Source organism: Leiobunum rupestre, chromosome 9 (genome assembly GCF_980474605.1).
Source record: "Leiobunum rupestre chromosome 9, qqLeiRupe1.1.hap1, whole genome shotgun sequence".
Classification (NCBI taxonomy): domain Eukaryota; kingdom Metazoa; phylum Arthropoda; class Arachnida; order Opiliones; family Sclerosomatidae; genus Leiobunum; species Leiobunum rupestre.
This window is the reverse complement of record NC_143392.1, coordinates 18,658,603-18,671,705: the sequence shown is the minus strand read 5'-3', so window position 1 is coordinate 18,671,705 and position 13,103 is coordinate 18,658,603. Positions and strand designations below refer to the sequence as shown.

Below are 13,103 nucleotides of genomic sequence, written 5' to 3'. Positions count from 1 at the left end.
GAAGCTCGAATCCTCCTAGGTATTTGAAGAAATGAACAGTTGGGGAAATGGACCCCACCCGATCAGGGTTCGAAATACGAGTGATGAATGATGAATTTATGATACACCATATTCGACATTATTTATGAATATTTAGGTAAATTTTTCATTAGTCAAATTGACTAGTTAGCCCCCAGATTTCATTTAATTTTAGTAGTCAGAGCATTTATTTTAGTAGTCAAATGCCGTGACTAGTGTCTTATGTCCAACCCTGCACTCGATCGATCTCGGAGACTCGGAGCAGACAGACTACCCTTGTCCCCTTCCCTGAGCCTGAGTCTGCTTAGGCTGTTTTCGAAGCCGAAACTCCAAAGGTCTATAAAACTGTCATTTCTGATCACTTGATATTAGCCGACAAAACTTACTAAAGACTAATTTTAAAACATTATGTGATTTTTATTTTACTCTTTCACATAATATGTGATTTAATATTTATGAAAACAGTAATATAATATTAAGCCTTGGTCGGTCAAAACTATACTATGGATCCTCCCAAAGTTACTGGACTGTCTCCATTGGAAGGTCCTCCTGGTACTAAAGTTACAATAAGAGGAGAAAATTTGGGTCTTTCACAGAAAGATTTGGCATGTATGTTAACGTTATACTTACCTTTTGAGTACTCTTAGGATTCCGATTCCACAATTTTTATTTTCCTTGTAAATAGATCTGTCAATATGTGGAGTGGATTGTACAATGTATGCTGAATGGATTTCGCCAAGCAAAATCTTGGCCCGAACTAGATCAGGCATGGATAAAGGAGATGTTATAGTGACTACTCTATCTAGTGGTCAGGGAACGTGTACTGTACAGTTTCGAGGAATACAAGAACCAGTTGGTTAGTAAGAGACGTTTTAAACTTGATTTTTATCCATTTGAAACATAGTAGGGAAAAACCTGCTTAATCTCTTTAGGTCCAACAATTGAATCTGCAGTTTGGGTTGATGAGTCACAATTTATGTCCATAAGCTATGGTCAGAGCAGAGCCACTTCACCTCAGTTAATTCCTGAAGATCCTTTAGGCCTATCAGATGAAGGAAATACGTCAGTTAAAATCTATTTTAATTCTTAAAAATCAAGTGGTTGTAAAAAACTCATTTTACAGTGAGAAATATCCGGAATTAAAGTTGATCGAGCTATTTCCTTCTGGATCAGGAAATATCCTAAATGATAATTTCATACCGGCATGGTATTTGCTGGAAAATCATCATGGAACTTCGTAGGAACATTGACTTATCTTCGCATTGTTCTAAATATTTTATGGTTTATATAATGGTCTAGGTTTTTGGATCTTAAAGCTGGTTTGAAATGTTTAAGTCGGAAAGTAACGCAACACAAAGAAGGGCCATTGTCATTCCTTAAATCGAATGTTATGGCTATCGTTGACTGTTTGGAAATACTTAGCAGTTAGTTCCAATTACTTTTGAAGCTTAGTTTATTTATCAAATAACTCAATTCCACTTTATCACATCCTAGCTTTGCAAAATTGGTTAACTAAGGACAAACAAGAGTTGGGAAATGAATTAACTAATAAATTGGAAGATACAATCCTTAGTAAGATTTATTCACAGCGGTTTAATAGATTTGTGCAAGGTAATTTAAATAAAAAACCTAATTATCTTCAATAGAATCTAGTAAAGAAGCCTGTGACATATTTGAAGATGTCTTAGCTCGTAAAGACAAAGCAGATTCAATGAGAAATGCACTGAGTGTCTTACAAAGATTTAGATTTCTTTTCAATTTACCAGCTAATCTTGAAAAAAATATTCAACAAGGAGAATATGATGTTGTTATTAATGGTATGATGGATATTAATAATTAAATTTGTTTTATATGATGTTAATTTAAATTTTACAGACTATGCCAGGGCAAAATTCTTATTTAAAGACACTGAAGTGGCTGTTTTTAAAAAAGGTACTAAGTTGTAAAGTAAACCTTTTTCTGTGAAACCAATTTTAGTTTTTGATCATAGTTTACCAAGAAGTGGAACAGAGAATTGAAAAATTCCGTACATTACTGTATGACAAATTAAAAACATTACCTTGCACGTTCGAAGATCAGAAGAAAATTATAAAGTTGGTGATTTTGATATATCAAATTGATTCTATTACGAATGTTTATAATTTATAGACATTTGGTGAATTTGGAATCTCCAGGAAACCCAGCTTGGGATTGTGTCTCAAATATGCACAGTTGGCTCTTGAATATGATGAATAACAGCAAAGATAACCATATTGCTATATGTAACAGTGTTGAAACTCCTTAAGGCATGTGCGAGTATTCAATTGAGCTTCAAATTGAGGCCTAGGCTTAACTCTCGAGTACTTGAAAGTATTATTATTACCAAGGCCCGATTTTAAAAATGGCATCAATTAAACGTAAAAGCTCTGGCAGTAAATATTCTTTTAATGAAGAAATAGTAGAAGCTAGTGATGAAAGTGGAGATCCTAGTTTAAATGATTCCTCTTATGATGAAAGTACAAGTTCTGATAGAATACAGCCCAGTGGCTAATTGTTCCAGTACTCGAAACCCCCTTTTTAAGCTAAGCCTAATTATTCGAGTACTCTAAACCATTTTTCAAGCTAAGCTCAAAAGCTCGATAAAATTTTAAAGCTAAGATTCATGCTTAGAAATTTAAATTTTTCATACTCTAAGCTCGGCTTGAAACCCAAAAATCAAGGCTCGTACATGACTAAACGCCTTAAATATTTTAATTTCAAAACTAACCTTAATTTATTTTAGTAAGTAACGGAAGTAGCGTTCATTCGAGTCCCGAATACACCCCAGATGCCCCTCAAGTAGTTCAGTTTGGGGAAGAAATATCTTCTTTATTCGAGAAGCATTTCCCTGAATTGTGGAAATTGGGGCAAGCCTATTTAACAGGGGATCTATCTGTTCGAGAGGTGCTAATTTTTTTCTTTTTAATACGTAACGCAGGTCTAGTCAAGTTCTTAATTTTAGATTTTTTTCTAGCAAAATGGCATTGCGGAAAGAAATATAGTTGCAAAAGCTGACGTTTTCCATAAAATGGTACAAGAACTGACACACCGTCTTTGCAATTTGATCAGAGCAGCCTTATTACCGCACACTTTACGCAATATTCCCATACAACAAATGAGAACTTTGGGAACATGGCCTAAAGCTCTTCCTGGTGAGGCGTTAGGGCCTTGGCTGACTTATTGTGTTAGGTTTTCTAGGTAATACATTTTATTTCTTATCAATTTAGAGGTTTTAACCTTATTACCTCCTTCTATAGACAGTGCTATTCGAGTCTTTTAAAATTGGACCTTCCAGACGAGATCTTGAATGAAATTCAGCAGTTGTTGTTCGATCTTAGAGTTCATTCCATGTCCAGTTTGTTTAACCATGCTACTGAAGGTACTAACAAAGAGCTGACTTCTGTTTGAAAATGGTTTAACGCCAATTTTTTTCATAGAGGTGAGAAATTTCCATATTCGCGAAATATGGGTTGTTGAAATGGATGACAAGAACGGTGGAACAACTCAACTGGTATTACTAGTGCAATAAATTACTTAACATAGTACAATGTGTCATAAAACAATTTATTTTTCTAGCCACTTTTGTTTGAGAATCGTGTTGTAGAAACTTTGCAATTAGTCAGGGAAAATGTTCTGTTATGCGGATCAAAAGAAATTGAAGTAAGAAAAATATATCGATGTTAAATTTCTACTTGAAATATAACAAATTATCTTAAAAAAAGATTTTTAGTCAAATTAACTTGCAAGCGAGCATAAAACAGTTATCACAAGGTTTATTACACGCTTTTGCCGAAGCCCTGTTGAAATTAGCACACCCTGAAAAGCATACTGTGGAAATGAATGGAACATCTGATAATACAGCACTAGTACCGGATGAATTTTCCGATAATTTCAGCAAGGTTGGTTGCCATTTCCCTTTGAGAACATAACAAGAGATATACTTTTCCTTCTATTCCTTCCCCTTCTGACAGTGGTGCCATCTCTGAACCCTTCAGGCAATAAGCTTGCCCCCTTTAATTTTAAAGTTTTTACATTTTTAGGATGAAAAAATACTGATAGTTCTAAGTAATTGCAACTTTACATGCAAAAGTATCATTCCGCGACTATTGGACAGTTTTGTTAAGCATGGATATCCCGATATGAGTCTAGTCATAAAAGTAAGCAAAATATTTTCCAAAGTTGGAGTTAGCTACCAAAGCCAACTCATTTTAGACTGCACCTGCTGCAATTAAGTAAATTTTCCTTTTTCGTTAGCTGCAGCCTAAAATCTAAACTAAAAATTCTCAATTTTGATGAAAAAATTGCATGGCACATAAGAATTTTAAGAAAAAGTTTGAAGGGAAAAAAACATAAGAAATTTTTAGGGGTGTGCAAAATATTTGTTGACACCAAATATCAAATCAAATATTTGGTTCGGTCAAATCTAAAACAGCTTCAAAATATTTGCTATTAGAGTGCTTTTGTCTGATATGATTTTGAAAACTTGTAACGTCACAGCTGTAGTGTTAATAGTGGCCACCATCACAGTTACCGTTTTTTATCAATAGGTAAAATTACATTGGTGACATCGTGAGTTTCGAATTGAAAGCACTCTATATTCGGTTTTGCTCAAATAATCCAGTATTTGAGAATGAGTGTAGAAAATCTTTTACAATTTGCAAAATATCCACAAGCTGGTTTTCAAGAATAGTAGTTTTCCCGCCTAAATAATAAAAATGTGACGTTGCAGTGTTTATAAGCCTGACTCTGCGACATCTCCTATTGGCTCTATTACGGAAATAATCTGTGACGTTCAGAATTTATAGAAAATATAAATAAAAGTCAAACCAAAATTGTCATTTGCCTAGGAGGAAGCCTAAAAAGTTGATACTAGTTAATAAATAAATAAATGCTTTATTTAGGATACCCCTTTAAGTCAAAAGACTTGTTTACAGAGGGGTCCAGAAATTAATTAGTACTATTTTTCACCTTTCAAGTGATTATATTCTTATAATTATAATTCTTTTAAATAATTGTAATTAGTGTACTAAAATTATTTAAAAGCTCAAAACGTCTAAATATATTGAATATGTTATAGAATTTTTGGGTTTACAAGTGCTATAGATTTTACTGTTTTGAAACATATTAACTATATTTGAAAACCGAAAAGTTTGATAATCGCTTGAAAGTTTGATATTTGGAAAAGCTATTTGGTATTTGATCAAATAACCAACCAAGATTTTAGCCGTCCAAAGAATTTGATCAAATGGTTCGATGTTTGAGATATTTGATTTGATATTCGTTTAGCTTACTAATATACATTAGATATTTGATTCTGTACCCCAAAAAATGGTATTTGCACACCCCTACTAATTTTTGCAATTTTCTTAGAATTTATAATTTTTTTTATGGACATCTTCATAAATAATTAAATACCTGTTGTAGAAAAAAAGTTGTTTGTCGGAGACTAGTTAAGGGTGTCATTTCTTAACCGAGCATTTCAAATTAGGTTGCTCAGGCCAAATATAGAGAATTGGAAAAGGAACTTTTTGAAATATATCATACGATAAAATGTGATCCTATCGTTGGTGCTATGGAAACAAGAATGTATACGGGAAAATTTGATTGGATAAATTGCAAGAAACCAACTGGTATGTTATTGCAATTCATTTTCTGATGATGGCATTTCAAAAATTTTTTATTATGTAGGCGTGAGCGTTTATATCAAACATACGATTATGAGTATGATTACTGTTCACGCTGAAGTTGTTTCTCTAACGCCTCCGAGTATGCCACAAGTTATGACTAAAATAGTGGAAGCAGCAGTAGAAGAGATGACTAGACTTTATGAGTGTGTGAGGAAATTTGGGCGTTATGGAAATGTGCAGGTAAAATTAAATAAATAAATTGTAAGAAACGAGAAATTTTATTATTCATCTTTCTATAAAATTAGGCTACTCTAGACGTAAGAGCATTTGAAGAAACTATCGCTGCTTTTTCTACAAATTCAACTAGGTATTATTTTGAAAATCACAAATAGTACCAACATTTACAGAGGAAATTCTAATTTTTATTTTAGCAAAAATTTTATGGTTTGCCGATCGAGGCTAGAACCATTTGTAGATGTCAAAGATAGAGAGTAAGTTAAATTTATTTGAATTTCAATCTTTGCATAAACACAATTGCAGATTACGGGCTTTAAATTATTATCCAATGCTTGGTAGTGTAGCTCGGGGTTTATGAAACATTTCACTGAAAGTAATAATAATATCATGGGCACAACACACTGAGATTTGGTTACGGACAACCTACCCAATTAATAATAATATAATAATTGGGTTACTGATATTGCAATTTTACCGTTTAATCTTGAACATTTTTAATGGAAATTGCTAGCAGTTGATTCAATTACATAAAAAGATGATCTTGGAAACTTAGAGCCGCAAATGGAAAATGCTTTAGGTGAAGAAAACTACAGAAAAAACCAATCTTGAGCTATGGGTGTAACAACAAATCATCAAGTCACATGTCAAGGGGGGAGGGGGGCGCCCCCTTATGTATCCACCACTGCTACAGCGGTCTTATTTTTGTTTTGTCTGGTAGACTTTGTCATGTAGATGGCACGGGTTTTTTTTGTCGGCAAATGATGATTTCATCTTTAAATTTAATTTAAAAGTTTTGGAAATTTTCGTTTTTTGTTGAAATTCTTTTGTTTGCCGACACCAGTTTTGTTTAGAATTGGAATTTTTGAAAGCTGCATCGTCTCTGCATTAACCCAACTCTTGAAACTACGAGTAAAGACTTTTCTTTAAAATTTCAGTATATACAATTTCACTAGTTACGATTCCAGATGACCCAACGATGTAATATAAGAATATGGCTGGTGGTGTTGGCAAATATATGACTAAAATAATTGCAACAGAAAAACCCAAAATTTCAAAAAAAAAATCTTCATTTGCAGCCAAAAAAAATACCCTGGTAATCTCTGCAACAATTTCTATCGTATCCGTCGAAAACAATAAGGAAAAAAAAGAGGCCACTATACTTTAAATTTGCCAACGCTTTTAATGATTTCAGATTTAAGTCATTTCGGTAAAGTTTTTTCCCTTGGTATAGGTAGTTGTACCCTAATTGGGAATGCTCAAAAGATTTTCTCCAAATTTGACAGGTCTTGGAGACAACAGGGGTGCTTGAATAAAGCCATTCTCAATGAAATAAGAAAGTTTTCTGCCTACTTAGTGCAAGCCCAGTTAATTATGTGATGTTTGTATTTCATTGGCCACCAAGCACTCTGAGCTGTCCCATTTGTCTCAATGGAAACTACTAAGAATTAAAAAAATTTGTTTCTCCTTCAAGGTTGGTGGAACATTTGTTAAATCAATTCCGGAATAACATGAGACTTCAGTTATTGTGTTTCAAGGAAGAGACTGTTGTTACAGTTTAATTTATGTACATTTTAATCTAATAATTGGTTCATGCATTAATAATTTATACAACAGAAATAAATTGTGTAACGAGAATGTTTTATTTATGATCCTCATCATTCTCAACTGATATTTTATAATGAGCAGATTTTTTATAGTTTTGTTCTCTTCTATCTAAACGCTGTAAATAAAGCGTCAAATTATTAATTACTAAAGTTAGTGTAAGTGATGATAATCACCTCTTTCTTGAGACATTTTTTAAGCAGATGATCTACTTCATTGCACTTTCCAAAAAACTTCAAAAATTTATTCTGAAATTTCAATTACTATATTTTCTCATATAATAAATATATAATAAGAGATCACATCTTACTTCTTCATGGCATTCAAACAGTTTTCTAATTATCACATTACACTCGTCTGTATGGAGGTGGTAGGACAAATTCTGATGCATTTCAGATTTTTTTCAAGGGATGAATTTAGAAACTTATGAAGAAAAATCAGATATGGGAGCGGCCATATTTTATGGGGGAAGTTGTGTGTAATCCCCCTCGAGGTTTTCGTTGAATTTTTTCCTTTTGAAGACATCCCATCCGATTCTCGTCTTCGCTGGTGGTTGTGCTAGTCTGAAATTCGAGGTTTTCATTTTTTTTAAAAGTTTGTTGGATCGATTCTTCCGACAGTCGCTGAAAAGAAGCTGCAACGAAAATGTTGGCGTAGTTGTTGATTTTTATTGAAGCTTTCATTAAGGTACTATTAAATTAATTTTTTTAAATGTCATCTTGTAGTTGTCATTTAAGCCTAATTGTTCATTGTTTACTTTTGGAGCTTGGCAATTTTTTTTTTTAATTTTGGTTCTTCCTCTCTACCATCAATTTGATATGAGATGGCAGTTGCTACGCATATTCGATTATTGCAGATGTACCTTTTTCTTGATGACATTGACAATCTTGACATTTTGTGTGTGGTGTTATCAGAATTTCACCCCACTAAGGTTTTCTTTAAAAGTGGAGAGAATGCATGAACTGGGTGAAATGTATAACTATAATTTTAATTTGTTGCTATGGTAATGAGTAGATGCATCTCTTTGATTAGGCAGACTTGTGGCAAGCACATTAAGCATTTTAAATTATTCTGGAATTTATGCTATTATTTAAGGCAGGCAATTTTTATCCCTGAATACCTTATATAACAGTTACTCTTATGATCATACGATGAAAACACATTAATTAAGCCATTTTCATGAATTTTTTAGCTAAAAATGTCTGAAGTGCGCAAACGGCCTGTAAAGGAAACTTCAGAGGCAGAGGTAAATATATTCCTTAAACAAACATCTTATTTTATAATTAGTAAAAATAATAACATATTATAATGTAATATGTTTGTGACAAAAAACGGCCATAATATGGGGAGTTTTTAAGCTGATTTGACAATTCGTGAAACTTGAATGGCTTTAGGTAGTTGCAACTTCTAAGGTTTCAGTTATTTAATACATGTATCTATGCCAATAGTGATGAGCTTTTCAATTTTTGGTTTATAAATTGTTAGAAAGGAAACTGTGTTAGAGTAGCAAATTATATATGAAGGACATTGATTATCTACTTCCTTGATGTGCCCTTAATCTATTGTTTGTACAACTCAATTTTCCCTCACTCTTTAATAAAAATTGATGGGTTGAAAATTGAAATAGCTCAAAGTGGATGAGCCAATCGTGCGGGATAATGTGTCTGATAAAGGGGCAGACACCGCTGATTCTGAAGACGATCGCATTCCCGATGAATCAAATATGGAAGAGTTGACCAAAGTTTTACCCCAAGCTTCTGACAAAACTACCGAAGCTCTAGATACAGCGCTTTCAAGCCTTCCTTCTAAGTAAATGTTGTTTTATTTAAGAGGAATTATAAACCTGCTATTTGCATAAAAATATCTAATTTAGATGGAGGAATTGGATAGTTCGTGGAATATTTTCTCTATTCATGATCTCTGGCTTTGGTTTATTGATATGGCTGGGTCCATTGGCGCTTATGTTCATTGTGAGATATTTTTAAATTACTTGCTTAATGCAAATAGGGGAAGTTGACTAACTGAACAATATATTGTAGACACTGCTGGTGCAAGTTAAATGTTTTCAAGAAATAATCTCGATTGGCTACGCTGTCTATCGAATACACGGACTACCATGGTTCCGTTCATTATCATGGTACTTCTTACTGACATCTAATTATTTCTTTTACGGGGAAAGTATGGTTGATTACTTTGGAATGCTTATCAGCAGAGCTGTGAGTTTTTTTTTTTAATATTTCTAATATACGCGCTGCTATAAAATGCCTATCATTATATTTCAGGACATCTTGCGTCCCCTAATTACCTACCATCGATTCATCTCATTCTCCTTGTACATTATTGGTTTTGTGTTCTTTGTACTGAGTCTGGTCAAGAAATATTACATGAGGCAGTTCTCGCTGGTGTGTTACTTAATTGTAATTAGAATCTATGAAGTATGGTTTAATTTACTTAAAACGTATTTACGTAGTTTGCTTGGACTCATGTAACGTTACTAATTGTAGTAACCCAGTCATACTTAATCATGCAGAACTTATTTGAAGGCTTGATATGGTGATATTATATATATTATATGGTGATATTATGTTTATTATCTACGAATAGTTGTTGATAAAGGTTTTCATGTGAATTTAGGTTTATTGTTCCAGTCTCGATGATCATTTGCAATGACATAATGGCCTACATATTTGGCTTCTTCTTTGGCAAAACACCTCTGATTAAATTATCTCCCAAGAAAACATGGGAAGGCTTTGTTGGTGGAGGATTTGCCACTGTTATTTTTGGGATGCTGGTTGGTTTTAAATCTTGCAAAAAATATTATCAGGTCACTGATGCTTGGAAATCTTTCCAGATATCTCACTTTATGTGCCGATTCAGTTATTTTGTTTGTCCTCTTGAATACTCTGAAGAATTGGGCCAGATGTCCCTTGACTGTACACCATCGCCGTTGTTTCAGTTAACAGAGTACAGCCTTCCGTCTTCGTTACAGGTTCTCTTTGGCATTGTAGGTTTTGTACTACAATGACCATTTTTATTTGTTTTGCGTTAGTTACAATGGTTTGTTGGTTTTTTTAAAGCTGGGTCTCCCAAACAAGCTGATGCTGTATCCATTCATGTTCCATTCCTTGTCTCTCTCACTGTTCAGCTCGATAATTGGACCTTTCGGTGGCTTCTTTGCCAGTGGTTTTAAGAGAGCTTTCAAAGTCAAGGTACATGTGATTTATAGTACAGACTTAATTGCAATAAGAATGATCATTGTTTTTTTGTTAATTTAGGATTTTGGCGATATAATTCCTGGTCATGGTGGAATAGTAGACAGATTTGATTGCCAATACTTAATGGCCACATTTGTCAATGTCTATATTCATAGCTTTATTAGGTAATTACCAAAAGTATATAAATTTTTCCCTAGGTATGCCTCTTTATAAAATATTTTACTAAGAGCTATTTGCATTGTGTAGTGATCGTACGCGTATCCCCGGGTTTTCAACCCTGACCCAGCTCGGTCAGGTTGTTAAATTTTTTGGTTGGGTTTTTTTTAATCGGGTTTTTCAAATCCAAAAAAAATTGAACGCCTGAGGGAGCGCTTAGCTACAACCAAAACTGGTAAGGAGGGGGTAAGCCAGCCTTCTCTCAGAGACTTTTCTTGTACGAAGGTACAAAGGTTGTGTCACACTCTCTTCTCGTTCGCAGTTGTTTTGATTTGGTTTTTGGTTTTACTTTGAAATGGTCAGCCATTGAAGTGACTACTCTCATCCTGGCATCTGCGACTCCACGCGGTTACGGTTAGATTGTTATTCAGTTAGAAAACGTTTAAATAAAAATTCCACAAAACCCAGACCTGACCTGGTTTTTTCTCTCCCTGACCCAGACTCAAATGTCACCCCGTACGATCACTAGCATTGTGGTATCATCGAAGATAGAAAACCTAACTCACACATGCAAGTGTTTGGCCACAAAATTAAAAGACTGCTATAGAGTTGATCATGAAAAGCTCTTATTACAAATTTGGCATACATGCATATGGAATAATTATATGGCAAACACTGTTTAATGTTAATTGATACTTGCAGAGCACCGAATCCTCAAAAGCTACTCCAACAAGTTTATCTTTTGAAAGTTGATCAACAAATTCAAATTCTTCACGCTTTGAACGATTCCTTACTAGCTAGGGGTTTGATTCGCTAAAAATATTAGTAAAATTTTCCGAAAAAAATCCCAACAAACGGCTGAAAAGTCTTCATAAATTAGTTTTAAAGAAATGTTTAATAGTTTTAAATTCTCCAGAAAAGACGTTGAGTTGTAAAGTGAAATATATATACAAATATGTGCGTTTTGCCCCATAATATAAGAACTATCAAAATTTTTCCAATTCGTCTTTTAATATAATTGTTTTAAGGGCTGTACGAACAATTAGTTTCTGAAGGTTTTAGGTTCTTAAAATATACAATGGAGGTTGGCTTCTCATTAAAATAGTTGTGAAGGTTCTGCTGTAGTGCAGGGAAGCCATCTACCATGTGAATACACACTTATGTTTACAACGAGTAATCATTGGGTGTTTAAATTCTTAGAATGCGTTTAATGTTATTTATTTTAAAATGGCCGGCTCTTTATGAGAAAGTTGTTATTGTGCCAATTGTTGTTCATTGTGATATCTTATTGCACGGTATGTATTTTAAAAGAGCTAAAAATTCCCTTCAAGAAAAAACTAGAGTGTGGTGATGAATAAGCTTTTGAGCTATGGTTCTATGAACATTTACACGAGACATTCCTTGGGGAACGTTGATTATTTTTATTTTCTATAAGATTGCCTATATGTTTTTCTATTGACACTTTATTTTCCAAGTGTTAATTTTTTTCCAAGTACAAATTCAGTCCATAATTTTAGGCATTTATTAAAGAAAAATGTTTTAAAAGTACTCAAACTAGCCCAGTTAGTGGAATAATTTTAAATTTTATTGATCTCTATATTACGTATAAGGCTTTATAATAAATTTTTGAAGAAAGTTATTGTTAAAAAGTATTAGTAAAAATATTTGGGATAGTTGAATAATGAGATTAAAAACAAAATCATTTTTAAGCTAGCTGGTGTTGTTGTGTTACTTATGCCCAATTTACTTAAGTCCTTAAGTGAAATTTGTCTAGTCATTATTTTAAACTGTCTTTGCGAAGTTCTAGAGCTCATTGTTGGTGCAATATTTAAAAATCACTCCTTGTTTGCAGTAAAAGTAAATTTAGTACATTGTAGCATGTTTTTGGTGTTAGGCGACACCATAAGAAAAAAAACTTTGTAGCATGGAGTACCAAGTGAGGTTGTAGAATTTCAGCTAAGGGTAGTGTGGCACTGTTATGGCTTTGGTTCTAGTTGGTTTACTGTGTCACATTGCAAAATTATCCAAATTGCACTTAGCCTTTTTAGTTATTGAAAACTTATTTAAAAAGGCCCAATGGATAATGCCAAAAGTTACACAATTATGTCACTTGATAAATTAATTAGTGCTTTGGCTCCTGCCTTGATTGCTGAAATTTTATTGGAGTTTTAAGTTGGACAGTTATAACACAACATGTACAGTGACCCTTCCATTATCAAATATTATATTT

At 33.4% G+C, this 13,103-nt stretch overlaps 3 protein-coding genes across 7 annotated transcripts; 2 read left to right on the top strand and 1 right to left on the bottom strand.

Moving 5' to 3' along the window:
* The first annotated feature begins 299 nt into the window (after positions 1-299).
* On the top strand, positions 300-7,535 carry Sec5 (exocyst complex component secretory 5). Of its 2 annotated transcripts, none has more exons than XM_090159297.1 (22): positions 300-627; positions 704-874; positions 951-1,080; positions 1,142-1,255; positions 1,318-1,442; positions 1,513-1,590; positions 1,665-1,835; positions 1,894-1,950; positions 2,009-2,111; positions 2,167-2,279; positions 2,780-2,940; positions 3,011-3,234; positions 3,294-3,415; positions 3,474-3,547; positions 3,613-3,696; positions 3,759-3,935; positions 4,077-4,193; positions 5,525-5,666; positions 5,725-5,903; positions 5,969-6,030; positions 6,095-6,154; positions 7,184-7,330. In XM_090159297.1, exons 1-22 carry the CDS (start codon positions 522-524, stop codon positions 7,275-7,277), a joined length of 2,664 nt encoding a protein of 887 aa, XP_090015423.1. In that variant the 5' UTR covers positions 300-521; the 3' UTR covers positions 7,278-7,330. The 2 variants fall into 2 exon arrangements, with proteins under 2 accessions (XP_090015423.1, XP_090015424.1); XM_090159298.1 differs by lacking the exon at positions 7,184-7,330 and adding an exon at positions 7,372-7,535 and having other exon boundaries at positions 302-627.
* On the bottom strand, positions 7,435-8,440 carry LOC149926767 (COX assembly mitochondrial protein 2 homolog). Of its 2 annotated transcripts, XM_090159304.1 has the most exons (4): positions 8,365-8,440; positions 7,813-8,136; positions 7,679-7,750; positions 7,435-7,620 (listed from the first exon to the last, which is right to left on the bottom strand). In XM_090159304.1, exons 2-4 carry the CDS (start codon positions 7,891-7,893, stop codon positions 7,540-7,542), a joined length of 234 nt encoding a protein of 77 aa, XP_090015430.1. In that variant the 5' UTR covers positions 7,894-8,136; positions 8,365-8,440; the 3' UTR covers positions 7,435-7,539. The 2 variants fall into 2 exon arrangements, with proteins under 2 accessions (XP_090015430.1, XP_090015429.1); XM_090159303.1 differs by lacking the exon at positions 8,365-8,440 and having other exon boundaries at positions 7,813-8,211.
* Cds (CDP-diacylglycerol synthase) lies at positions 8,030-13,099 on the top strand. 3 transcript variants are annotated; one of them, XM_090159301.1, is made up of 12 exons: positions 8,030-8,189; positions 8,695-8,748; positions 9,130-9,311; positions 9,376-9,472; positions 9,542-9,718; positions 9,785-9,904; positions 9,973-10,055; positions 10,137-10,293; positions 10,354-10,491; positions 10,580-10,711; positions 10,778-10,881; positions 11,576-13,099. In XM_090159301.1, exons 2-12 carry the CDS (start codon positions 8,701-8,703, stop codon positions 11,688-11,690), a joined length of 1,353 nt encoding a protein of 450 aa, XP_090015427.1. In that variant the 5' UTR covers positions 8,030-8,189; positions 8,695-8,700; the 3' UTR covers positions 11,691-13,099. The 3 variants fall into 3 exon arrangements, with proteins under 3 accessions (XP_090015427.1, XP_090015425.1, XP_090015426.1); XM_090159299.1 differs by having other exon boundaries at positions 8,031-8,189; positions 10,354-10,506; positions 11,576-13,098; XM_090159300.1 differs by lacking the exon at positions 8,030-8,189 and adding an exon at positions 8,330-8,475 and having other exon boundaries at positions 10,354-10,506; positions 11,576-13,098.
* Positions 13,100-13,103: the final 4 nt, after the last annotated feature.